This window comes from Propithecus coquereli, unplaced genomic scaffold (genome assembly GCF_000956105.1).
Source record: "Propithecus coquereli isolate 6110/MARCELLA unplaced genomic scaffold, Pcoq_1.0 Scaffold12, whole genome shotgun sequence".
Classification (NCBI taxonomy): domain Eukaryota; kingdom Metazoa; phylum Chordata; class Mammalia; order Primates; family Indriidae; genus Propithecus; species Propithecus coquereli.
The window spans coordinates 10,030,191-10,056,015 of NW_012136080.1; the positions used below are offsets into that span (position 1 = coordinate 10,030,191).

Sequence of the window (25,825 nt, forward strand, 5' to 3'; positions counted from 1 at the left end):
GCTGTAATTGGGCTCACACTGTTGATCATAAGTTCTGGGGAGAGTGAAATAGCTCTTGTACAAAAGTGTAAAAATTTGAAAAGATAGCCTATGAGTACCACAGTTTTCAAGAAAAATGAGAGAAAACATCTATTTCTCTATGAAAGTGAAGGATATTCCTGAATTTAACATGTAAATCATCTGTATCCAAAGAATTTGACTAAAAATACCATTACAACCCAAACCCAGCCCTGGGGACACAAGCATTCATTTGTGATTCATGCTATGGGTGAGCCTGAGAAGCCTTCATATTTCCTTCCTGAAGTAATCCGTTGTTCTGATACGACAGGAAGCAGCTCAGGTCCTGGGATAACTTCTAAATATCCATTCCTTCTGTTTTCCCCAAATAACCAAAAGCAGCAATATCTGTACCCAGTTAACTCAGGAGAAAAGGAGAGAGACACGATGTGCCAGGCACACGGTAGGTGCTTTACTTCCTTTAATTCTCTAAGCAATCCTCTGAGTTAGATGTCAGTCCCATTTACAGATGAGAAAGCTGAAAAGCCCAGAAAAATTAAGTAACTCACCTAAGGTCACATAGCAGAGGTACCAAGTGGCAGGCCTGCCTGGTTCTTTCCCCTCCACCATGGTGCTGTGCTTCAGTGAAATGCTTTCCCTGAATTACTACTTAGCACAATGACCTTAGTTTTTACTGTGGGTTGATAAGGAGTAGCCACAATACGGATATTCGTATTCTATAAAACTGCTATTGAGGATGCTAACGCTTATTAAAAGATCTGTCTAATGATCTTTTCCTAGAAGTTAGTGGCAGAAAAGGTTTGTATTTCTGAACAAAATAAAAAATGTACTTATGTTTATGCAGCAAGGAAGCTCTTAGGAAAATGTATTGTCCCATTCCATTTTATGGTGAAATTAGTTCCCCCTTTGGCCACGTTATTTTGAATCTATTTCTGAAGTCATTATTGTGCTTCAACAGGTTAATAATTCTATTGTACCAGTTGCCTCTAATTGAAATCTTCTTTAAATTCCTTTTAAAGATGATAGAGGTATAAATTACAAATAAGAACCTTAAAATTCAATTTATACCCCTAAAAGTAACTTATAAATCTAATTTAAAGAAGACACTAGATTTAACAGCAGGGGCTATCTAGAGAGTGGCCCAAAACCTTTGGTTCATTTCTGGCTTTGGGGAAGCAAAATTGAGGGAGAGTTTGTGAGTTCTGGCCTATCTGGCATATTTTGCATTCTGCTAATTGGGTGATAGCTGCTTATTTGCCTTGAGCACCTACCGTGTGCCAGGCACTGGGCCATGCCTGTCTCAGGTATTCCTAGCATCATTCCTAGCATCATTCTCACCCTTGTTACAAATAAGGAATTCAAGGAGCAGAGAGGCCAAGAAACTAGCTCAAGGGCACATAGCTGGTTTGATCGTGAGCAAACACCTTTACTTCTTGGGGTTTGTGTTTCTCTATTCATGTAAAACAGAGACATACGTTCCTCTCCACATTTTCTCACAGGTCTGTAATGTTGTCACTTCTGTCCTCGCCTCCCTGCTTCAAGGAACTAGATCCAAAGGGAGGTTTATATTCTATATGTCAACTCTCCTAGTCCTCTCCCGCCTAATTATTTTCTCCAAGGGTACTCTAAGGCATGTTGGCCACCAACTTAATCACATCCTCCCTTGTCCGAAGAAGATGGTGGAAAGCCATTGTTCAGTTTTGTCTAAGCTCTACTGTTGGTCTGGATTGTTGGTTATTGTCATTCTTTGCCTCACAGAATATTTTAAATCTCAGTTCAAATACAGTGAATTCTTGTTATTCATAGAGTTATGGTCTATTAATAAGTCCCCATGAGCACTGAATTAGAGAATATGGAACCATTTCTCCTAAGGGAAATCCAGGGTTAGGTTCCTGTGAGCTTCCCACATTTTTGTCCTCTGATCAATACATAACCTTGTTTTACGTGCCTTTCTGTTTAAAGACAGCATATTTAATAGATGTTGATATATTAACATTGGACTCAGAACCAACAACACTATATCACTCATGTCTGAATGAAGCTCATTTAACACACTTATCTTCTCTGAAAGCCACATCACAGCTGCCCTGTGCTTAGGAACACTAGACTACTTCAGCACTATGCTTCAGATCCATTTTTAATGGAAAAATCACCAACAAAAAAGCACAAAAGTGCAAAAAAAAAAAAAAAATGGCACTAAATAGCCTGTGGAAAGGACACTTGTTTACAGTACAAGAGCTGAAAACTAAAAGGCAGAGCATCTCCTTTTTCGCCTTCAGCTGGGAACGTGTGCATTGGTACCACTCCCTGCGTGTCCACAAATGACCATGAAAGCTTTGCAAGTATTGACTTGGAAATGACAAAGAAATTTAGGGATATTAACCCTTTGCCTGTTGAATATTTTTCTAGTTTTTCGTTTGTATTTTTACTTTGTATTTTTTCATTGTAGATTTTTTTTGTGTAATAAAGTTTATCAATCTTTCTCCTTATTGCTTTAGATTTTGATTCAGAATTAGCAAAGCTTCTCTGCTAACAAGTAATTTAAGAATTGACGTGTATTTTTTCTGGTACTTGTGTACTTTAATTTTTTACACTTAAATGTCTGATGCATTTGGAATTTATGCTCGTGTATGATATTTGAAATGAGTACAATTTTACCTTTTTCCATATTGCTAAACCGTTATCTCAGAATTTGTTAAAATGTTCTTTTTCCCCACTGATTTGATATGCTGCCTTTATCATATCCTCAATTTCCACATATCATTGGGTCTGTTCATGTACCAATTTCAAATGTTTTAAATTGTATAGGCTTTACAGTATGTTTTAATGTTTGATAGGGCCAGCAGTCCCCCCCCAACCCTATCTTGTTTTATTTCCTGCCCCCCCGCAAGATTTCCAGACTATTCTTCCATATTCGTTCTCCATGAACTTGTCATTTCAAATCAATTTGCATATCATAGAGCTTTTTCATCTGGCTCTTTATTGCTATTTTCCTACTATATAGACGTTTCTAATTGGAACATTTTTAGTGTTCTATGAAAGTGAGAAGTACCCCTCCTAAGTGCAAGTGAAACGACTGCTCCATTTGAACCCAAGGGAGAGGCAAGGTTCTGTCAGGCTCATTCTCCTTAAGGGGTGGTCCAGGCTACGTACATCCCCCTTGTTTCCCCTATGGTAATAATCAGTGAGGTCCCCAACTTTGCCACTGTCTCTATATATTTCATCAGATGTTTTCACCATCTTCCTCTCTCCTTTTTCTTTTATCTTTAAAAAAAAAAATTTAGTGGACGAAAATTGTATATATTTATCATGTACAATGTGATGTTTTGAAACATGTATACACTGTGGAACGGCTAAATTGAGCTGATTAACATGTGCATTACCCCACATTATTTTTGTGGTGAGAACACTTAAAATCTATTCTTACTGATTTTCAAGAATGCAACACATTGTTGTTAACTGTACTCACCATGTTGTACAATAGATCTCTTGAACTTATTCCTCCTGTCTAACTGAAACTTTGTATCCTTCAAATAACATCTCCCCAACTCCTCTTCCCCAGCCCTTGGTAATAACCATTCTACTCTTTGCTTCTAGGAGTTCAACTTTTTTAGATTCCACACATAGGTGAGATTATACCGTCTTTGTCTTTCTCTTATCAGATGTCTTTCTGTGCCTGGCTTATTTCACTTAACATAATATCCTACCTGTTTATCCACACTGTCATAAATGACAGAAATTCCTTCTTTTCTATGGCTGAATAGTATTCCATTGTGTATATATATCACATTTTCTTTATCCATTCAGTCATCGATGGACACTTAGGTTGATTCCATATCTTTGCTGTTGTAAATATTGCTGCAGTGAACATGAGAGCACAGATATCTCTTTGACATACTGGTTGTTTCCTTTGGATATATAGCTGGTAGTGGGATTGCTGGATCATGTGGTGGTTCTAGTTTTAATTTTTTGAGGAACCTCCATACTGTTTTCATTATAGTTTTAATGATTTACATTCCCACCACAGTGCACGATTCCCTTTTCTCCACATCTTTTCCAGCACTTATCTTTTGTCTTTTTGATGATGGCCTTTCTAACAAGTAGGAGGTGATATCTCATTGTGGTTGTGATTTGCATTTCCCTGATGACTAGTGATGTTGAGCATTTTTTTCCATGTACCTGTTGGCTATGTGTATGTCTTCTCTTGAGAAATGTCAATTCAAGTCCTTTGTCCATTTTTTAATTGAATTATTTTCTTGCTGTTGAGTTGAGTTCCTTATATATTGTGGATATTAACCTCTTACCAGATGAACGATTTATAAACATTTTCTCCCATTCCATAGATTTTTCTCTTCACTCTGTTGTTTCCTTTGCTGTGCAGAAGCTTGTTAGTTTGATGTAATACCATTTGTCTATTTTTGCTTTTGTGGCCTATGCTTTTTGGGTCATATCCCAAAATTCATTGCCCAGACCAATGTCATGGAACTCTCCCCCTGTGTTTTCTTCTAGTAGTTTTACAGTTTCAGGTCTTATATTTAAATTTTTAATCCATTTGGATTTGATTTTTCTGTATAGTCTGAGATAGGGGTCTAATTTCATTCTTTCTGCATATGGATATCCAATTTTCTTTTTGTCTCATATTACAGTTTCTGACTAAACTTTTTATCTGGTATAAATATAGCTAGCCCTGCTCTCTTTATTCCTATTTGCATGGAATATCTTTTTCCATCCTTTCACTTTCAGTCTATGTGTGTCCATAAGGGTGAAGTGAGTCTCTTGTAGGCAGTATATAATTGGATCATGGTTTTTAATCCACTCAGACACTCTGTGTCTTTTTATTTGAGAATTTAATCCATTTACATTCAAGGTATTGATAGACAAGGACTTTGTAAAAGGAAAAAAAAAAAAGTTTTTCCTCTACTCACACACCACTCTACACAACACTTCTAACACCAAAGGTGTGGGAGTATTTCCCTACACATCAAGGGAAACTTTTTTTATCTTTCATCTATCTACAATAGGTTTTTATTTTGTGGTTACCACGAGGCTTATATAAAACATCTTACAATTATAACAGGCTTTTTAAAACTAATAACAATTTAACTTTGATTGCAAAAAACTCTACACTTTTATTCCACTTCCCTACATTTTATGTTTTTGATATCATAATTTACATTTTTTACATTGTGTGTCCCTTAACAAATTATTGTAGCAATTATTATTTTTAATAATTTTGACTTTTAACCTTTATGCTGAATATATAGGTAATTTACACACCACCACTACAGTATTAGAGTATTCTGAATTTAACTGTATGTTTACTTTTACCAATAAGTTTTATACTTTCATATGTTTTCATGTTACTAATTAGTGTTTTTTCTTTAAGCTTAAAGAACTCCCTTTAGTATTTCTTGTATGACAGCTCTGGTGGTGATGAACTCCCTCAGCTTTTGTTTGTGTGGGAAGGTCTTTATTTCTCCTTTATTTTGAAAGGACAGATTTGCTGAGTGTGGTATTCTTGATTGGCAGGGTTTTTTTCCTTTAGCCTCTTGAATATGTCATCCCACTCTCTCCCAGCCTGTAAGGTTTCCACTGAGAAATCTGCTGGCCTTACTGAAACTCTCTTTTCTGTTATTCTTTTTATTTGCTTGCTGCTCTTTGAGATCCTCTCTTAGTCTTTGAATTTTTACAGTTTGATCATAATATGTCTTGGTGTAGTCTCGTTTGGTTTGGATCTCATTGGAGGCCTTTGGCTTTCCTGTTCCTGGATATTTATATCTTTCCCAGATTTGAAAAGTTTTCTGCTGCTATTTCCTTAAGCTTTCTGTTCCTTTGTCTCTCTTTTCCCTTTCTTAAACCCCTGTAATTAAAGTATTTGTTCTTTTTATGCTGCCCCATAAATCTCATAAGCTATCTTCATTTTTTTTTCTTTTTTCTCCCTGTCTGTAATTTTCAAATAACTTCTAGTTCACAAACTCTTTCTTCTGCTTGATCAGTTCTGCTATTGACACTCTCTATTGCATATTTCATTTCATTCATTGTATTTTTCAACTCCAGAATTGGGTTTTGTTCGGTTGTTTTTAAACAATTTCAATCTCTGCTAAATTTCTATTTTGGTCATTTATTGTTTTTCTGATTTTATTGAATTATTTCCCTGCATTTTATTGAAGTTCACTGAGCTTCCTTAACATAACTATTTTGAATTCTTTGTTAGGCAGTTCATAAATCTCCATTTCTTTAAAGTTGATCAGTGCTGCTTTATTTCATTCCTTTGGTGGTGTCATGTTTCTCCAATTGTTCTTGATCCTTGTGGTCATACATTTATGCCTATTCATTTGAAGAAGTATGGACTTATTCTGGTCTTTGAAGACTGGCTTTGTTTGGGAAAGCCCTTCACTAGTGAGTCTGTCCACAGATTCTGGGGAGGCCATCTGGCATGGTCCCTGGGTAGGTTTGCTGCTGGAGTCTTCAGGCAGCCTGTTCTGGTGCCTGGGTCAGCAGCTGGTGGCTCTGGTATCTGGGTATATGGGGTCAGGCCTAGAGCCTGGAACTACTGTGGTGGACCTGTTGGTTGATTCTGCAGGGGTGGGCTTTAATCCTGGTGGGTCATTTTTCTTTTACTCAGTCCTTTTGGCTGTAAAACTCTGTACTTTTTTAGGATTTCATCCCAGAAATTAGTTGTCATCCTTCGAGCTCCTAAATTCCCTAAGGACGAGACTGATGCGATTAATGTTTTCTACTGTATGGTTTAAAAGAGGCTTTTTATGGAATCTAATTGTGGCTTGCCATCTATCCAAAGCAGCACAATTGACCCAAGAGACTCAGCTGAGAAACCATCATTATTAGAACAGTAAGTGAGTTCAGTTAGGTCACAAAATTAATATACAAAACTCAGTCATTTTCATGTAGCGGCAATTAGAAAATATAATGGAAACAGAAATTCTATCACAGTGGCAAAAAATAAATATAAAATGCCTAGGAATTAATTTGATGAGACTGTAGAACTTAAGGAAAAACACTACAAAATCCACAAAAAGACCTAAATAAAGATTAATTTTGAATAGTCATCCATATGATACTTGTAGCTGGGATATCCCTGTGTAACCCAGATGATCCCAACTCTCCCAGATTTATAGAATCAGTTGATTCTTGATAGCTGAATAAAATGGATCTATTCCATGTATTATGGGAAGTTTTTCAAAAATTCTTAAGCATTTCCAGAGATGATTGGGGGGATTATGTTCTCCTTGATTGTTATAAACTACAACTGTTTCTCTGTTTTCCTGTTACTTGATCATTCATTCATTCATTGTTTATTTAATAAACATTTATTGATTGTTTACCATGCCCTAAACACTCCATAGATACTTGCTAACCATTGCTTATGGCTCCTGGGGCTGCTGCCTCTGACTGTCTCCTGGGTCACCCTTGGGTTGGAGCATAGTGTTTTCTCTCTTTGCCCCATCAAGCACCACCAATACAAGTCTATATTGTGCCAGATTTTACTGAGGTTTTGACAACACTAATAGTGGATAAGCATTGTGGGGGAGAAGGAATACAGGTATAGCATATGAATACAAACAGCATAAAACAAGAGGAAATGGAAAATTAAATATTAGACATCTTAAACTTAATGGGGCATCCTGTGTGGGGAATTCCTCACTTTATCCTTTATTCTTAGGTCCCACCTGCTGCCATCTTTTGGAATTGTCTCTTTCTTTCCCTGTCCCTCAATATCTCTTATCATTTCCTCAGCCTTTCCAATTTCTAGAAACTTTAACTCCTTTTTCCTAGCCCTAGACTTTGGAAACTCAAACCTCCTGTTATTTTATAATGAAAAGCAATTTAGCTATCTCTTTCTCTCTCTCTTACTCATACAAATCACACTGGGTGAGGGGGGCGGTAATTTGTCTAACCAAAGTCGTTTAGCTATTTCACTTCCTTCTCCAAAAAAGAGCACTTCCCAGATCCTGGAAAATATTCTTCTGATTTCCAGAGCAACAAGTTTTAAAATATTTATTTTCTTCCTTGCCATATTTGGATTTTGATGACATCAAATTTCTCCCAAATAAATAAAGCAAATAGAAGATAATTCTGACTATAATCCTAATGATATTTTTTCTGGAATTTAATAAAATGATCTTAAAGTTAATTTGGGAGGAAAAAAATTAAAGTCAAAGAACAACAAGACAAATCCTAAAGAGAAGAGTAATAATAAAGGACTAACTCTACCACAGATTTAATTTAAACACTTATTCTAGTGGAAGAATGAGCAAATGGAAAAATAAAACATAACACGAAGTCCAGAAAGAGATATAAGAATATAAAAATATTTAGAATGTAATAAATGAAATAAAAAATACCAGAAGAAAATATAGGAAAGAACTTATATAATCTTGGACTAAGGAAGGCCTTTCTAACCATGATGGGGGGAGTAGAGAGAGAGAGAGAGAGTCTCTTTAAAAAACAGGAAAAATAAAAACCCCAGCATGTTATACAACATAGATTAGCCTTAAAAACATTATGCTGAGTGAAAGAGCCACACACAAAAGACTGTATCATGTGATTCTGTTTATATAATCTATTCAGAAGAGGCAAATCCATAGAGACAGACAATACATTAGTGGTTGCCAAGGTCTAGGGGGAGGGGGAAATGGGGAGTGACTGATAATGAACACGAGGGTTTCTTTTTAGAGTGGTGAACATGTTCTGGAATTAGGTAGTAGTGATGGACAACTAGGTTGGACAACTTTTGAATATATTACCAACTGCTGAATTGTACACAGGAAAGACTGAATTTTTATATATGAATTATATCTCAATAAAAAAATTTTTAAGATAAAGCAGTTCCACTTGGGGTGTCATGAGAAAAACTGGCATGCCAGTAGACAGTGGTTAAAGAATGCGAATTAAAATTTTTTAAAAGACAAATGACTAATAAATATGAAAAATTCAAATTAAATCAGTGGGATAGAATGTTTGCCTATTTGCTTGGCAAAGAGGAGAAGAAATTATAAATTTCCCTCATTGGGTAGTTTGCAGTCTAATGGTTATTCTAATATATAGTATCGATGAGAGCAGTTTGGCAATATATTTAATAAGCCTTAAACTGTGTCCTTGTGTTTCCATTTCCAGGAATTTATCTTAAATACTATTTAAATAAGTACTATTTTTAATAAATTATTATAAATTACATATTTTTATATTTCTATAAAAATTTATGTTTATACAAATTATATTATGTGATAAACTATAAATAAATTATATTAATAAATAAATACTATTATTTAAAATAAAGCAGTAAAGTAATAGTAACAACACAGAAAGATGTTTCTGCTGCTAGGGAGAAAAATTAAAATGTATAATCCATAAAATGAAACATAACAATATAAGTGCACATTCAAAAGGCTAGAGAGGTACTCCAAAATGTGAGCAATAATCACCTCTTATTGGTAGAATAATGGTAATATGTATTTTCTAGTTTATTCTTAGCTATATTTTCTGTATATTTTCAAATATTCCATACTGGAAGTATCCTTGTAATTAGAAAATAATAGAAAAGTTATTTAAAATAGTATAATTTCAAGCTTTCTGGTTTGGTTTTTTGTTTTGTTTGTGAGCACTTTAGCAGAAATAAGATTGGAAAAGAAATTTTTTAATTCTTTTTCTAAGGCTAGAGATTCAGGAGAGATTCATGAGAAGGTCTCAAAAGTTCTGAATCCCGTTTCTCACTTGCCAGCTTCCCATATGAGTTTCCTTCATCAGGGTGTATAGTTTCAGGATTTGACCAGTTGATTCACTGGTGATTTTATAACAGACCATTGTAAATTAAACTGTTGTATATCCATTCCAAGATTTTTTCTCTTAAAAGTTCAGGTATTTTAGGTTTTACTGCCACGATCATTTTGAGTGGGGTTCTTTCTAGTTATTAAATTATGTTCCTCAGATGTAACAATTTTCTTCTCTCAATTTCCTAGACAGAATCATGAATAAACTGGAGGATAAGCAGGACCAGATGATACCATGAAGAGAAGTTTACAGGCCCTCTATTGCCAACTGTTAAGTAAGTTGAAACTGCATATATTTTTTCCTAAAATATACTAAAGTTATTGTTTGCTGAGTGTCAGAAACTTGCACACTTTGAGGAGGAAGACCAGGGTTGGGTCAGTGTGGGAAATCAGTGAGTTTTCCTTCTGCTTCATCTAAGTAAAGTATCAAGCATTAAGTCATTCTATTGCCTTGGACATCAGTTGTAACACAGACTCCATTATAATAATTCCAAATTGACATGTTAAGTGTAGTTAATTTGAAAATGAGTGTTAAAAACATGATTGCCCTTGGTCGTGTGATCTTCTAGTATAACCTTCTATAGGTTTGTCGTGGGGATGAAGTGGTAGGTTGTGTTTTCTGGATTTTATCACAGAACCTGTTTCCATTCAGTGACTGTGCAGCCTTTGGCTTGAAATGTTATGCATGGCTCTCAAATAATGAGTGGTGAAAATGTGACTTCTTGGTTTTTGTAGTTAAATAGAGTGTTCAATTATAACTTTCTGCATGTTGCTCTTGCATTTTGGAGATTATGCCGCAAAGCACCAGTTGCCATTTAGCGACTGTACATCCTTTGGGATTAGCACTGCTACTGAAGGAATGTAAAAACCAATACCAGTTGGTGGGTTGGATGTTCTCATTGGCCCACCTGGGACAATAGGCATTGCCCACTCCGGGTCAAATCAAAACCATTGAGTTAGAAAACTGGGAGTTCATTCTCTAGTTCTTGCTGAGATAAATGAAGTACCTATCTTTCCCAGACTGAGTGACTCCTTGTTAGCTTTTGCTGAGAAAATGAAATGAATAAAATAGAGACTGAGATGCAAATCACCAGTCAGCCCTTAGAATTTAGTAATTCAGTTTATGTTGTACCCCCAGTGCAAAGCACTTTATCTAAAGACAGCATTCTGGCTGGGTGTTTTAATTGACTCATTTCTTCTGCTGAATTCTAATCCCTGAAACACATATCATGTCAGCCTGTTTCAGCCCGGTGGAAAGTCGCCAAGAGTTATGGGGACTCTCGTGTTCTTTCTCCATGTGTTCTATGGGACTGTGGGTTTGTTGCTTTTTTTTTTAGTGATAAGTTTTTTTGTTAGAGAAAAGGCTTTACAGATTGAAGAAGCAATGTCATCAAGGAATGATTAACTCTGCCTTGATGGGAGAGGAGACATTTAAAGGATAAATAGGATTTTATACACACACATGCACACAGAGCCCTCAGAGAAGGGGAGACAGCCTTTGCAGCAGGAGAAACAGGAAAGAGCATAGTAGATTTGGGAGGCAACAAAATATTTGTTGAATTTACCTATGCTGATTGCTCCAAAGTTTGCATATTTTAAGGTTATTAATATATAATATGTTGTTATAAAGAATCGGGTAAATTTTCCTATGTTTCAGAGACAAGTATGCTATGACAAGGTCTGTGTTCCTAAGTTGAGCAACTATGAATGCTGAAGGGGTTTCAAACATCATCTGGATAACTATAGAAATCAACTGTTTCTCAGCATCTTCTTGTTTGCAAATCTTGCTGGGAAATGCAGATAGCCAGAAGAGGTAGTTTCCTGCTGGTTAGAAGATAGGTAGTGGCCCTCACCAAACTACCCAGATTATTGGCATACACACATAATGTATGCATGCACACAAAATAGTTAATGTATGTCGCTGGTCAGCCAGTTATTAAATTATGCCTATATGAACATTGTCCACAAACAAGATGGTTTTGCCATATGTAAAATAGATATGAGAACTGAAGAGTCAACACAAACTTAAAATGTTATTTTATGTAACTCAGTAAACTGATAATTTAGGGAAAAAAACATGATTGAGTATTCTGGTTATACATTGTTACATAAAAACTACTCCAGATTTTGTGGCTTAAAGCAAAAACAGTCATTTATTTTGCTCATGAATCTGCACTTTGAGCAGGGCTTGGCAGAGACTACGTTCCCTGCTGCATATTGTTTGGGATCTGGGCTGGAATGACTCCAATGGGCAAGCATCTGGCCAAGCATCTCTCTCTCCCTGAATCCTTCTCACATGGCAAGTTTAGGCTTCCTCAGAGCACGGTGGCCTCAAGGTAGTCAGACTTCTTATGTGGCAGCTCACCACTATGACACCAGGGCAAAACTTATAAAGCTTGTTATGAATTAAACTTTGAAATTCCAGAACAATGCTTAAGCCACATTGCACTGGCCAGGGAAGTCACTAGGACCAACCCTGCTTCAAGGGAAGAGGAATTAGGCTGCACCTCTCAAAAGGAAGAGTAGTAACATTTTGTAGTTATCTTAAGTCTACAAGAGAGTATTTGTTAAAAAAAAAAAAACTTAATTACTAGTGGACATTAGCCTGTTCATAAGTCGTCATCATCATCATAAAAGCAACTCCCTCTTGAGTGCCTACTGTGTTCACAGGCATTTGCTTAAAGCTCACCCGCATCATCTCATTCATTCTAGAGGCTTCAAGAGACTTCAAGATGGAAAAGTGTTACAGATGAATAAGTAAGGGCTGGCCCAGGGTGCTCAGGCAGTGAGTGAGGGAGCTGGAACTTGCACCCAGGTCTCTCTGACTCCTGTGTACATACCCTTTCTTCATCCCCCCATGGTTCCCTCAACACACAGGAAAAACCAGCAATGTGGGCCCTCTGCTGTTCTTAGGGACAGACAGGGATGGTTCTAACCCATGATCAGCAAAGTTTGCATCCTGCTAGTGATGTTAGGTGAGACTAAAAAAAAAAAAAAAAAAAAAAAACCAGCCTCACTCTTCTGGCATGGGCACCGGCACAGGCTGTGGCTGCAACTTCCTCATGTCCACCTTGGCCGCCTGGCTGCTCCAGCCTGCATATAGCTGTCGCCTCCGCCATCACCCCTTCCACCTCACAATTAAAAACACCTGGTTTTTTGAGACAGTAGACCAGTTCAAATCCTAGTTTTACCACTTTATAAGTGGCTTACCTTGGGCAAATTACTAAAACTCAACGAGCCCTACATGTAAAATGGGATGTGACCACCCCACCACTAAACTGGTACTGAGGAAGGGAGGTAGCATGGCAAATGGGAAACCTTGATGGATGCCAGTTCCCTTGCTGGCCCTCCTGTCTGGAACAGATGAGTACAGCCTAACCTGGAGCTCTACTGTAACTAACATTTGCGTAGGACCTTCTGATTTGCAAAGTATTTTCCCGTAATTTAATCCTCACAACTTTATTATGGCAAGTAAGACATTAATTATTATTGACCCCATTCTACAGAGGAGAGAATTGACATGATCAAGTCTACCTTTCTCAAGCCACACCACAATTTTTTAGGAAAACATTTAATAATGGAAAGTAAGGAGCATCATCACAAACCCTTAAGAACATGGCCCTGCCAGGGAGGCATGGGTCTGAGTCAGCAGGTGTGGCCTTTACCCAGGTGCTATATATACTGGGAAATCATTGTACTTCATTGTTAAGACTAAAATGTTATTAAGATCTTATTAGAATATGAAGTTTTTATATACCAATATCTATTCAAATCAGAGTTGCTTGATTTAAGAAGTGATTATGTTTAGCAACTTACATGTTGCTATACCCCCAGGCATGTGAATTTCTTAAATCATGCTCTGTATTATTTCTAGTATATCCTTCTTGCTCACTCATGTGTCCTCTGCATATTCTGGTCTATGCTGACCATGCAAAGTAACCCTTTGCTCAACCCAGAGAACTGCCCACAGGTCCATAACTTAGGAGGAGGAGGAGGAAGAGAGTTCTGGGTGTGGATTTGGGCCCCTGGCCTGTAGAATATAGAAGGGGAACTCTATCCCCTTTTCTGCCATCTTTACCAGGGCATGGAGATCGGGTCTCAGTCTCAGCTTTGAAGTATGCACGCGTGCACACATACACACACTCCAAGTTCCTGTCACCTTCTTCTCTAGACTTTTCCAGGAGTAATAAGAAGCTGGTTAGGGGTAGAGTTCATTTTCTCTTGGAACCTGTTTTTTGACGTGGTGATCCGCCTCTCATGTGATCTCTGAAACTAAGCAGAGCCCTTCAAAATACTTTGAAGTGAGAAAATTGTCTTTGGTGCCTTTTCAACTCTAACTAGCCCTTCTTGCCCACCAGCTACCCAGTAACTTTATGCTCCTCTCCAGCTACTTCTCAAACTAGAAATATCCATGTAGTAATATGTTCCACAGGGATTAATATTTTCCCTTTTTCCTCTATGATTATCCTTATCCCATGTTAGACCCAAGTCCCCCACCGTGGTACCTCCCCAGACCAGTTGTCCTACTGTGGTCTGTGAATTAAGGAGCTTCTCCCTCCTTAATTCTTGGGGGTATTTGCATTTTTAAAGAGATTAGTTTTACTGTCTTAATACAAACACTATTTTGTTATCATTTTAAAACAGCATTGAATACAGTAGTATAAAAAAGTGAGCTTCCAAGAGCCTGTTTGTCTGGATCTTTCTGTGCCATGGGTCTGGAATCTTCACATCAATCCTTTCTCTTTCTGGCTTATTCCTTTCATCTTTGGGCAGCTAACACCAGAAGTGGCCTTCCTGTGCCCTATATCTGTACCTTTGTATCATCACCATCCACCCAGATTTTCCAACCCAGAATACCTGAAGCCATCCTTGGCTTGCTGTCTGCCCTGGCCTGGATGCATTTGGACACCAGCTCCCGTTGACTCTAACGTGAGAACCCATACACGTCTGCATCCCCAGTGTCTCCTCTTTAGAGAAGGGCTTCCCATGTTCTTGGTCTTCCTGGACCGTTTTAATAGTCTCCCTGCTTGCTGTCCTATTCTCAGGGCTCCTCCTTCTAGTTCATCCTCACATTACTTCAGAATTAGCTGCCTGTCATCTGCTGATAATCTTATAATGGTTTTTGCATTACCAAAAGCAGCAGTTCTCATAGTGTGGTCCAAGAACCCCTAGGGATCCCTGAGGCCTTTTTAAGAAATCTGTGTGGCCCTTTCTTTCCAACTACACATCTTTATAGAGCCAGATTTTTTTCATATACTGTACTCAAACCAAAACAACATATATCAACAGATTGGATGCAGAAACTGATATGAGAGCCAGCTGTCTTTCATAAGCCAGACATTAAAGAGATTTATAAAAATACAAAAGAATGCCACCCTTCTCACTAATTGTTTATATACAAAACATAGTTATTTTTCATTACAAATGTTATTTATTAACATGTAATGAGTTTTTTATTGTTAATGAATTAATATTTTTTGTTTCTTATCTTTTACTTTTAATACAGTAAATATCAGTAGATATAACCCACATAAACAAAGGCTCTTTGAGGGATCCTTAATAAATTTTAAGAGTACTAAGAAGTCATGATGGCAAGATATTTGAGAATCACTTAACTAGCAGAAAAATCCTAAATTTCTTAGGTTAGCATTCAAGCTGTTAACAGTCTGGTCCCACACTCCCCCTCCAGTCTCATTTCTCAGCACTTCTCCCTTTCGGGTATCTGTCTGCCTGCTTCTCTCTCTCTCTCTCTCTCTCTCTCTCCTCCACCAAGTAGACATACACAGTGTGCCCACAGCTAACATTCCGTCCCTTATAAGATACTTAGCCATGGGTGTGCATGTGCTTGCTGTCTCATCTTCTGCTTGTGAGGCATGGATATTCCATGTCATCATCCATTCTTCTATCTGCAGTCTGATCTGGAGCTTGAATCATAATGGGACGCATAAATGTCTAATTGCCATATTTCATCAAATCTAAGATGTCATTAACTGTAAGATACACTGTCATTTTATGAACCACTAAGAAAGAAAAAATGTTGCTTAAACCATCACACACCATCAATTACATTTTACAATGTGGAAACACATTGTATGGATAAAATGCAAAATTATTAGATTGGATTGTGGCTTACTGGGTAATGTAGTCCTTGAGTCTCTGCCACTGAAGTCTCCCTTAAGACCAAGTCTCAGCAAACTCATCTGTATCCCAGCTCCCAGCCCAAGTGGGCCCCACTGAACAGAGCAATTTCCGTTTGGAGGCTGGAGAGAGATCAGAGAAGCTGGGCCATCACTAGCTGAAGTTGGCTCATGCATTTTCTCTTCTTGGTTTGTTTCTCCTGATAAGTGAGAGGAAATTTTCCCTAAGACTGAGGAGGGAGAGTTAATATCAATTATAACCGACATGGTATTTGGGGCCCAAACAAATGTTGACTCAAGAAATATATGCCCTTTTAGACGTTACAGGCAATCATACGGTTATTGCCATTCTGTATGCATACGGGGCGTACCACAGCATGAGGAGATGAAGGAAGCTTCATCATTCTTCATGGCATCTTCATTTCCTTCTCCTCCTTCACCAGCGAAATTGTCTCTCCTTGCATTTTATGCTGCCTGGTCACAGCCTCGGTAGGAGTCACAGTGTGGCAGCCATGGTTAAGACCATGAATTCTGGATTAACACCACTTGAGTTCAAATCCCAGCTTACCACGAATTCATCTCCAAATTATTTTCACCCTTTTCTGTACAGAACATACTGATTTGAGCAGGCCCCCACTGCTAAACAGCTGGTGGGCCATTTGTCCCCCTCCCCTTGTGAATTCATTATTCCTGAGGCTACCTATGAAAGAGCATGGTCCATTTAGTAGCAAAGACTAGTTCATCAATATAGCCTGCGGCTCTCTCATGCTACCCACCAGTAGCTATAATGAGTGTCTTCCAAGACACTTGTTTCATGAATCCTACAATTCAGTATTTCAGACTGGATTAATTAAATTGGCTTTGTCAGTGTTTCTCAAACCTGACTGTATACTAGAATCACCTGGGGAGCATTTTAACAAATCCCTTGAGCAGACCCCACCCCAGATTCATTAAATCAGAATCTCTGGGTGTGGGGCCTGGGCATCAGATGATTCTAATGTGCAACCAGGGTTGAGAATCACTGGCTTGGATCTGTGATTCCTAAATTTTAACATACAACAGAATTACCTAGATGGCTTATTTAAACACAGATCACTAGGTTCACCCCAGGTTCGTGATTCAGTAGATCTGGTATGAGGCCAAGAATTTATATTTCTAAGTTTCCAATGATGCTGAAGCTTTGGTCCAGAGGCTATACTTTCAGGATCACTGTTACAGATTTATGAAAGGCTATCCTGGAGCAGGAGGTGCTTTCAGTTTCCCTGCATCATGTGGTCTGCGTGGGGAAGTGGATCTTGGAATAAAACCAGGCTTGGTTAGACAGGAGAAAGGAGAGAAGGTGTCAGGGAAGGAGCCAGCAGAATTTTTCCTATGTGTTGTGGGATTAGTAACTGTTAGAACTTGAAGTTTCATGTTACTCTTCAGGATACACTGGAAGTTGTTTTAAGAATGAGAAGAGCATGAGGAATGAGCTGGTTGGGGTTATAAAGCAAAGGGAAAACAAGAACTTGATGTTATAAAACTACCTCTCTCTCTCTTTGTGCCGGGTAATTGTTTCACAGCTCAACAATTTGAAGCTGGATTTTTTTCATTGTGAAAAGATTTATAAGTGTTCTCTCCAAGGAGAATAGTATCTTTAGTTCTGTGGGATGAGTCATTCATACAGAAAATTTAAGGAAGTCACACTTTCAAATGTAATGTTAACCCAGGAAGTTTAGGCATACTGGGTCCTTAAAGGTATCATGTTGATTTAATGTCTTTTACATTTTAGGTTGTGATTTTAAATTTGCATAAGTCAACAACTCTCTTCTCCAGGTAAAACAAAACCTTAATAAGACATTCTCATTGTAAACAATGCCAGTGAAGAATGAAGAATAAAATACTGTAAAGAAATTCAATTTTGTGGCTTTGAGTACATCCCATTACACGGTTGGCAGGAGAATGTACGTGAGGGAAGTCATGCTCACACTCAGGAGAGTTGTTGACTTATGCAAATTCAAGTGTTAACTTTTACGAGTGAAAAATTCAATTTTCTATATGGAAGTGCTTTGGTTAAAACATATGGTGGGAGAGTATAGAATTTGGATCTAAAGGCTGTACTTTGAGCTCTCACTTCCGCTTACTCGTTATGTGACTTTGCTCAGAGTACTTCATCTCCCAGAGCTACCTCATTTTCTGCAACTACAACACACACGTGATGGAGGATTGTTGGAAGAGTTAAAGGGGAAGGGTATAAAAACATTTCATGTTGTAAAATGCCTTCCAAATATGAGGTGTTGCTTTATTACTGTCCTTAAATAACTTATGTCTTTTGTTATAATGCATGATTATTTAGCAAATCTTGTTTACAAAAATGAAATGTGAAAGGTAGTCTATATTCCCTCACCCAGATTTTAATCCAGTAAAATGCTCATTAATATGCATAAACTTCGTGAGTTGGGGCAGTTCTAACAGAGTATAGATTTTTCTGAATAAGGGAAATTTGAACAGAATTTTTTTTTAAATGGAAAAAGGGATTATTTCCTGCAACTTCATATTGGCTTTGTAATAAATCTCTGAAAGTTTTCGGAAACATTTAATCATCATTGCTTTTACAAATGTGATGGACCCTGGAGATTCTTTAGGCTAGAAGCCAAGAAGCCCCCAGACCTACGATACATTGCCTTTGCAACATCTTTCATATCTCCCTGTCCTCTTCATCCACTTCCCTTTCTTTGGGTTATTTCCATCACTAGGCTTTCTCTTCTCTTTACTCCTCGCCTCAGATGTTTTCCAGCCTTTCTCCTCCAGAGGATAAATCATTTATCTGCTGCAGGTGTCCTAGCAGCTTCTCGAAGGTGAATTACTTGCTTTTGCTCTGGCTGCACTAGAATATCACTCAGCTGTGAGCTGTGGCCAGTCTCACCACTCATTTCCTCCTGAGCATCTTCATCAGTTCCCCATCTGTAAAATGGGTATGTATATTTGTTTCCTGTGGCTCCTGTAACCAATTATCACAAATTTGGTGGCTTAAAACTGCAGAATTCTTTTTATCTCATAGTTCTGGAGGCCAGAGGTTAAAATTAAGGGATTGGGGGGCCACACTCCTTCTGAAGTCTCTAAGGAAGAAACCTTCTTTGACTCTTCCATTCTGATGGCTCCAGTCTCTGCCTCCATCTTCACATGGCCTTCTCCCCTTTTCCATGTGCCTTTCCTCTGTCTCTTACAGGTACATTTGTCATTGGATTTAAGGCCCACCTGGATAAGTAAGTCGGGTGTGAGGAAATGGAACCAGTGAGTTTATACAGCTTGTTGGATAAGTTAGACCATCATTAGCTAATCTCAAGATCCTTACCTTAATTATATTTTCAAAGACAATTTTTCAAAATAAAGTCACATTCAGAGGTTTCAGGATTAAGATGTGGATGTATCTTTGGGAGACCACCATTCAACTGACTACCCTGTGTATTGCTATTCTTCACAGAGTTGTGAATGTAAGTATATCTAGCACTTGTCATAGTGCCTAGTTCAGAGTAGATGCTCAGTAAGTGGTGAGTACTAGTTGAGGAGCAAGTAGGGTATGAGCAAACAAAACCAGTGAGTTTAAACAGCTTCTTGGAGAAGTTTGACCATAAAGTCAGTGCAAGAGAGGGCTGTAATGGGCAGGGATAGAGAGCTGAATGTTTTAAAAACAAGTTTCTTGAGCTGATCTAGAAGCTCCCAGGAAGGGTCTGTGGAGACTGAGTGCTGTAGGGATGCGAGCTTCAGAGGAGGTGAGATGCACACTGAGGGTGTGCTCCAGGGCAGGAACGGCTCTGGATGTGATTCGTATATCCACATGTAGCTCTGGTGCACACGTTCTCTCTCCTGCCCTTGCCAACCAGTGCCAGTACTGGGTACATGGTTGTGCCATGTGTGACGAGAAGAGGCAAGAAAGAGAACTCCCTGTCCTGTGATCAGTGAGTCTGGTTAACACTGAGCCTGAGTGCTTTAATGATCCCCCGAGAGCTTCTCTCAAAGTCACGCAACTATCTCCCCACAGTGCAGAGCCCAGGCTCTGTGCTCTGGGTCTACTAATTATACTCTCTCTACTTTCTCTCTCTCTCAGGAGAGAGCCCTGAAGCCCTCTGAGATGAAAAGATGAAGTTTTCTTTGAAATGCCTTGGTTAGATGAAGAAATGACTGTGCCCACTTTCCCAAAAGGCAGAGAAGCAAGCGTTCAGTAGTCTCCCAGATAGAGAACCAGAATCGTGTCCCAAGTACCTGCTAGGTCCTGCCCTGACATCCCCCAGGGCAGTAGGAGATAAATTGAGAGGGGAGGGTTGGAAGCTCTAGAGTGGGGCACTTGAGCAGGGGTGGTAATTAAGATTCCGGCTGCTGGCCTGTCGGTCATGATGAGATGTGGACAGCCCAAGACCGAGGGAGTGCCTGCTTAAAGGACGCTGGGCAGCTTTCTTGTCTGAACGCTTGGATTCACATCCAAGCAGCTCTCACCACGATATAGTAGATAAAATCCCTGAAGGTCGAAAAAGGAGGCTTGGACAAATACAGTCACATTATTTCATTGATATGTTATTGTTATTTCGACCTGCAGTAAGTGCAAAATAATTAAGCTAAAAAATAAATATGATACTTATTTAAATAGCCTAATTATAGAAATTCCATAGGGAAAAAAATCCCATATTTCACCCCAAAATTGGTCTGATATTGTCAGGATATTGATTTCTCCTGTGGTGAGTATCTTAGGCTGGGCAGCTCCCTAGAAGCAGACCTTGAGCCCTGAGATAAGGAGTCCTGTGAAATGACTTCTAAGGAACCCTTCCCAGAAATAACTGAGAGGAGTCGGCCTGGATAGGGAAGGAGGCCCAGCAGGGATGAGGTATCAAGCAAAGCCCCACAGAGATTGACATTGTCATAGTCTCTCTTGAGAATTCTGATAAGAATACATGGACTTGTACGCATCACAGGTGACAGAGCTGGAGTATCATATTCCTAGTCATGGTCAAGGGCACTGAGGATGTGCTGGGCACACGTTGGGTTAGTGACTTACAAGTTAACATGTTTAATACATTTAACACAGTGCCATAAATGGGCTATTACTATTCTTACCATCATTATCATGCCTTCCCCTCTTCTTGCTATTTCTCTGAACATAGAGTAAAGCTTCATCTCTCTTTCCTCGCTAGGATCTTATTCTCATTCTCATGTATCAAATTACAAATACAAATTATTGCATCTTCCTCCTCTCTCCAGTGAATCCCTGTCCTAAGTCTCATTCTCTGAGAACCAATCTGGAGGTTCCATCTGAGGGCTGAAGGTGGCTGGTGAAGGGCTGATTATTAAACAGTTTGTCTTGTGCCCATTGGTGATAGAGGTAATTGAAATTCCTCCTGGATGTAGTCCCATGGGCTTTTCTTGTGCATTATAAAATCATAATGATAAATGAGTGTGACCAGGTGTGATATTTTTCCCTGGAGATGTGGCTCTTGTAGATGTAGTCTCAGGGCTTAGAATACAGAGAATCCCACGGAAGAGAGGGCCTGACTCCTGAACAGCCCTGCTCTGGTGACTGTGGTTGAGTGAGCCCCCTCTCGTGCATGTACCTAGAGTTCATCTATACAGGAAAGCTTGCTTTCTCAGAGCCTCTGCAAAGCCCTCCTCAGAAGAGGGTTTTGAGGTCCCCACCCCTTCAGGAGACCTCTGCTGCCGTTCTCATCCTGGATATCACACTGTGAGCAGATTCCTCCAGCAACTGCAAAGGAAATTGTTTCATGGTGTATTTGTCCCTTGGGGGAAGAACAAGGGTCAGTGTTATATTCTGAAATATAAGATGTCACAGGCTTCTGTCATGGTTCTAAGTTAATTAATAAGTGACAGTTCTCTGCTAAGGACATTAGCAGAGTGACTCTAATTGAGATGTCCAGGGCTCAGATGCCCAGATAGCCAAGATGTCTAACAAGTAGACAAAAGCTAAAGTTTGTCATGGAGAACACAGTCTCAAATAAAACCTTCAATCACAATAATCTGCAGGTAGAGTTCTTTCCCAAATGAATAAACTATCAAGAATGGAATCCTTAGAAGGCAGCCCTACTTTAAATCCCTATCTCCAACTCCTGGGTGGCACCAGACCATTTGGTACCCTTCTGTTTTCATGATCTTTCAACATATTTTTATAAAGAACCTAACATGTGCTAGGCATTATGCTAGGCACTGGGAATGAAAAGACACGAGCCCTTTCCTCCAAGAGCTCGCAGGCTAGTGAAGAAAGAGATTTCACTCAGAGAATTGTGTATAAATGTAGTTAGTAGAGATCCTTTATCAGACAGAATGCCTGCTGTGAGTATGGCTCTGTGGGAAACTCTACGGAGATATATAAAACATAGTCTCTGCACTCCAAAAGCTTATAGTATTAATATAGTCAAGACAGATATAGAATGTGAAAAAATAGTACATTATAGGATATACTAAGAAGCCACAGGTCAAGCCATGTTCTTAAATCCAGCTTAACTAGTAATAAAGATAATGTTTTAATCTACTTCTTACTCCTCTATGTGCGTTTTAATTGGTTCTGAACTTAGAGGCAATGATTAGTCCCCATAACCAACATGACAACCAAAGAAGACGGACAGTAACAAGCTTTTTATGCTTTACAGTGTTTTCCCATCTAATATGCCATTGACTAACTCATCCTGACAATCCTGTTGGTAGACATCATTTTAACACCATGTTACTGTAAAGAAGATGCAGTCCCAAAAAGCCAAGTTTATGCCCAAGATGCTAGAACTAGGAACAGGGACTGAGGTCTTTCTACTCCAATTCCAGCATCTTTTCCATAATCCCACAGCATCCATATTTCACCCAAGTCACAGCCCTTATACTTGGAAAATTGTGACCCATTGAAGACAGTTGTGCCATCTGATTGTTTCTTTTTTTCCATCTGATATCAAGAATCAGTCCAAGAGTGTGTGTTTCTTCTTGGAGTTTTTGCAACTTCAGCCAGTGAACTCTAGCCTTTCTCTTGTAATATGCCTTCTCTTTTTTTAGCGGCTTTGGTGGTTGGTCTTTTTGTTTCTCCCCAGGTCTGTTTAAAGAAATAAAACTAATAGTAGCAGGATAGAGGTACTGGCTCTCAAGTCAGATATTGGCTGGGTTATATTTAGGAAAAGAAATGTTGAAACCCATTGAGGCAGTGGGCCATTCCTTTTATAAGCCGATGAATCTGTAGCTCATTTAGCCTCATTATTTTTTGGTTAACAAGCTCTGGTTGTGCCATCCTTATGGCTATATTTTTAGAAGTCTTAGATTATTATAGCAACTGTGAAAAAGGATGAGAAAAGAAATCTGGTTCTCAATATACATTCACTTAATTGTTTCTTGAATTAGTCTTGATCCAGCCCTCAAAAGATGCTGTACCCACTCCTGCTACTAGTTGAAAGCTGCTACCCTTGCATAGTCACTGAGGGGCTACCAGATGATGAGAGATGTTTTAAGTAGGCTTCCTCATCCAGTATATTGCAGGTACCAGCTGGGCCTGGGAGGAGGGTAGAGGTGGGAAAGGCCAGATAGGAAGCATGTATAACTATGGTATCTTTGCAGAGCCAGATGAAACATTAACAATTTGTGTTGAGTCTGAAGAGACAGTAATGGGACAGCCCCAGTGTGTGTCAGAGGGTGCAAGGAATTGAGGCAGTAAGTAAACATGGCAAGCTGTTGGGCTGCACCAGTATGGTGAAGGGCAGAGAATGTTTGCCTGTAAACTGTTTCCGTCACACCATGGTTAATTATATTAATAGAAAAACTTTGAAAGGGTTGTAGAGAAAAAGCTAAAGTAGTGATTGCTCTGAGCATGAGAGATGTAAGCTGGTGTTTTACTGCCACCTCCAGGGTCCCTTAGCAGCAGCTCCACCCCCATCCATCCTACTGCTCTCTTTGAGGCTCTCCCCATTGCCTCCTGCCACCTCTGCTAAGGCAAATGTGAGTATATCTGAGCACTTGCCTCCTCTCTCCCACCTCAGACTTTGGCCTCAGTGTCTCCATTTGGTACTCCAGTTTTCTGTGGACATTAGGACCCTGATGCAAATCCATCTTAGCATTGCCTATTGAGCTCCTGCCAATGTCTTCTCCATGGGAACTGGATGCTATTTTCCGTAAGTCTTCTGTGCTGAAAGGCTACCCTCAACTGGTCATCCAGAACTGGCACAGGGATAGTTTGACTTCCTGTTTCCTGATTTGGATGTCTTTTATTTCTTTCTCTTTCATGATTGCTTTGGCTAGAACTTCTAATACTATGTTGAATAGAAGTCGTGACAGTGGGCACCCTTGTCTTATTCCAATTCTTAGGGAGAGTGTTTTCAACTTTTCCCCATTCAGTAAGATATTAGCTGTGGGTTTATCATATATGGCTTTTATAATTTTGAGGTATGTTCCTTCTATGCCTAGTTTGTTGAGGGTTTTTACCGTGAAAGGGTGCTGGATTTTATCAAATGCATTTCCTGCGTCTATTGAGATGATCGTATGGTCTTTGTTTTTGTTTCTGTTTATGTGGTGAATCGCATTTATTGATTTGCATATTTTGAACCATTTTTGCATCCTTGGGATGAAACCCACTTGATCATGGTGAATTATCTTTTTGATATGCTATGTAATTCAGTCTGCTAGTACTTTGTTTTTGCATCTATGTTCATGAAGGATATTGGTCTGTAGTTTTTTTCACCAGCACTGGGGCATTTTCCAAGATTGATCATATCTTCGGGCACGAAACAACTCTCAGCAAATTCAAAAAAATTGAAATTATACCATGTATCTTCTCAGACCACAGTGGAATAAAACTAGAAATCAATTCCAAGAGAAACTCTCAAATCTACACAAAGTCATGGAAAATAACCTGCTGCTAAATGATCCTTGAGTCAATCATGAAATTAAGATGGAAATCAAAAAATTTCTTGAATTGAATGACAAAGGGGACACAAAAAAATCAATGAGATATAGTAAAAGCAGTGCTAAGGGGGAAGTTCACAGCCTTAAATGTCTACATTAAAAAGATAGAAAGATCACAAATTAACAACCTAATGCACATTTCAAGGAACCAGAAAAAGAAGAAAAATCCAGCAGAAGAAAAGAAATAACAAAACTCAGAGAAAAATTAAACAAAGTGGAAACAAACCAAAAAAAGAAAAAACAAAAGGATCAACAAAACAAAAAGTTGATTCCTTGAGAAGATAAACAAAATTAATAGGCCATTAACTAGATTAACCAGAAATAGAAGAGAAAGGACTCAAATAAACTCAATCAGAAATTAAAAAGGAGACATTACAACTGATACCACAGAAATACAAAATATCATCCATGAATATTATGAAAACCTCTATGCACACTAATTAGAAAACCTAGAGGAAATGGATAAATTCCTGGAAACATACAGTCTCCCAAGCCTGAATCAAGAAGAAATAGAAATCCTGAACAGATCAATAACAAACAGAGAGATTGAGGCAGTAATAAAAAATCTACAAACAAACAAACAAAAAGCCCTGGACCAGATAGATTCACAGCCAAATTCTACCACCTCCACAAAGAACTGGTACCTATCCTATAGAAATTACTCCGTAATATCAAGAAGGAGGGAATCCTCCCTAGCTCATTCTATGAAGCCAGTATCACCTTGAAAACTTTTTAATAAGAAGAGGTGGCTAGCTCAGTGACTGATGCCTATATTCCTAGCACTTTGGAAGGCTGAGGCTAGAGGATCACTTGAGGCCAGGAGTTCAAGACCAGCCTGAGCAACATAGCAAGACCCTGTCTCTACAAAAATTAGAAAAATAAGCCAGGCATGATGGTGCCTGCCTGTATCCCCTGCTACTTGGAGAAGTGAGGGAGGATTGCTTGAGCCCAGTGGTTCAAGGTTTC

General features: G+C 38.7%; 1 protein-coding gene across 2 annotated transcripts in view; it reads left to right on the plus strand.

Moving 5' to 3' along the window:
- TMEM108 (transmembrane protein 108) overlaps positions 1-25,825 on the plus strand; it is a 325,722-nt gene that overhangs the window by 164,599 nt on the left and 135,298 nt on the right. Inside the window, exon 3 of one of the 2 annotated variants that reach the window (XM_012663638.1) lies at positions 9,996-10,081. In XM_012663638.1, the coding sequence (XP_012519092.1) occupies positions 10,042-10,081 (40 nt within the window). In that variant the 5' untranslated portion in view covers positions 9,996-10,041. The remainder of the gene's footprint in view (positions 1-9,995; positions 10,082-25,825) is intronic. The other variant, XM_012663643.1, reaches the window with a different exon arrangement.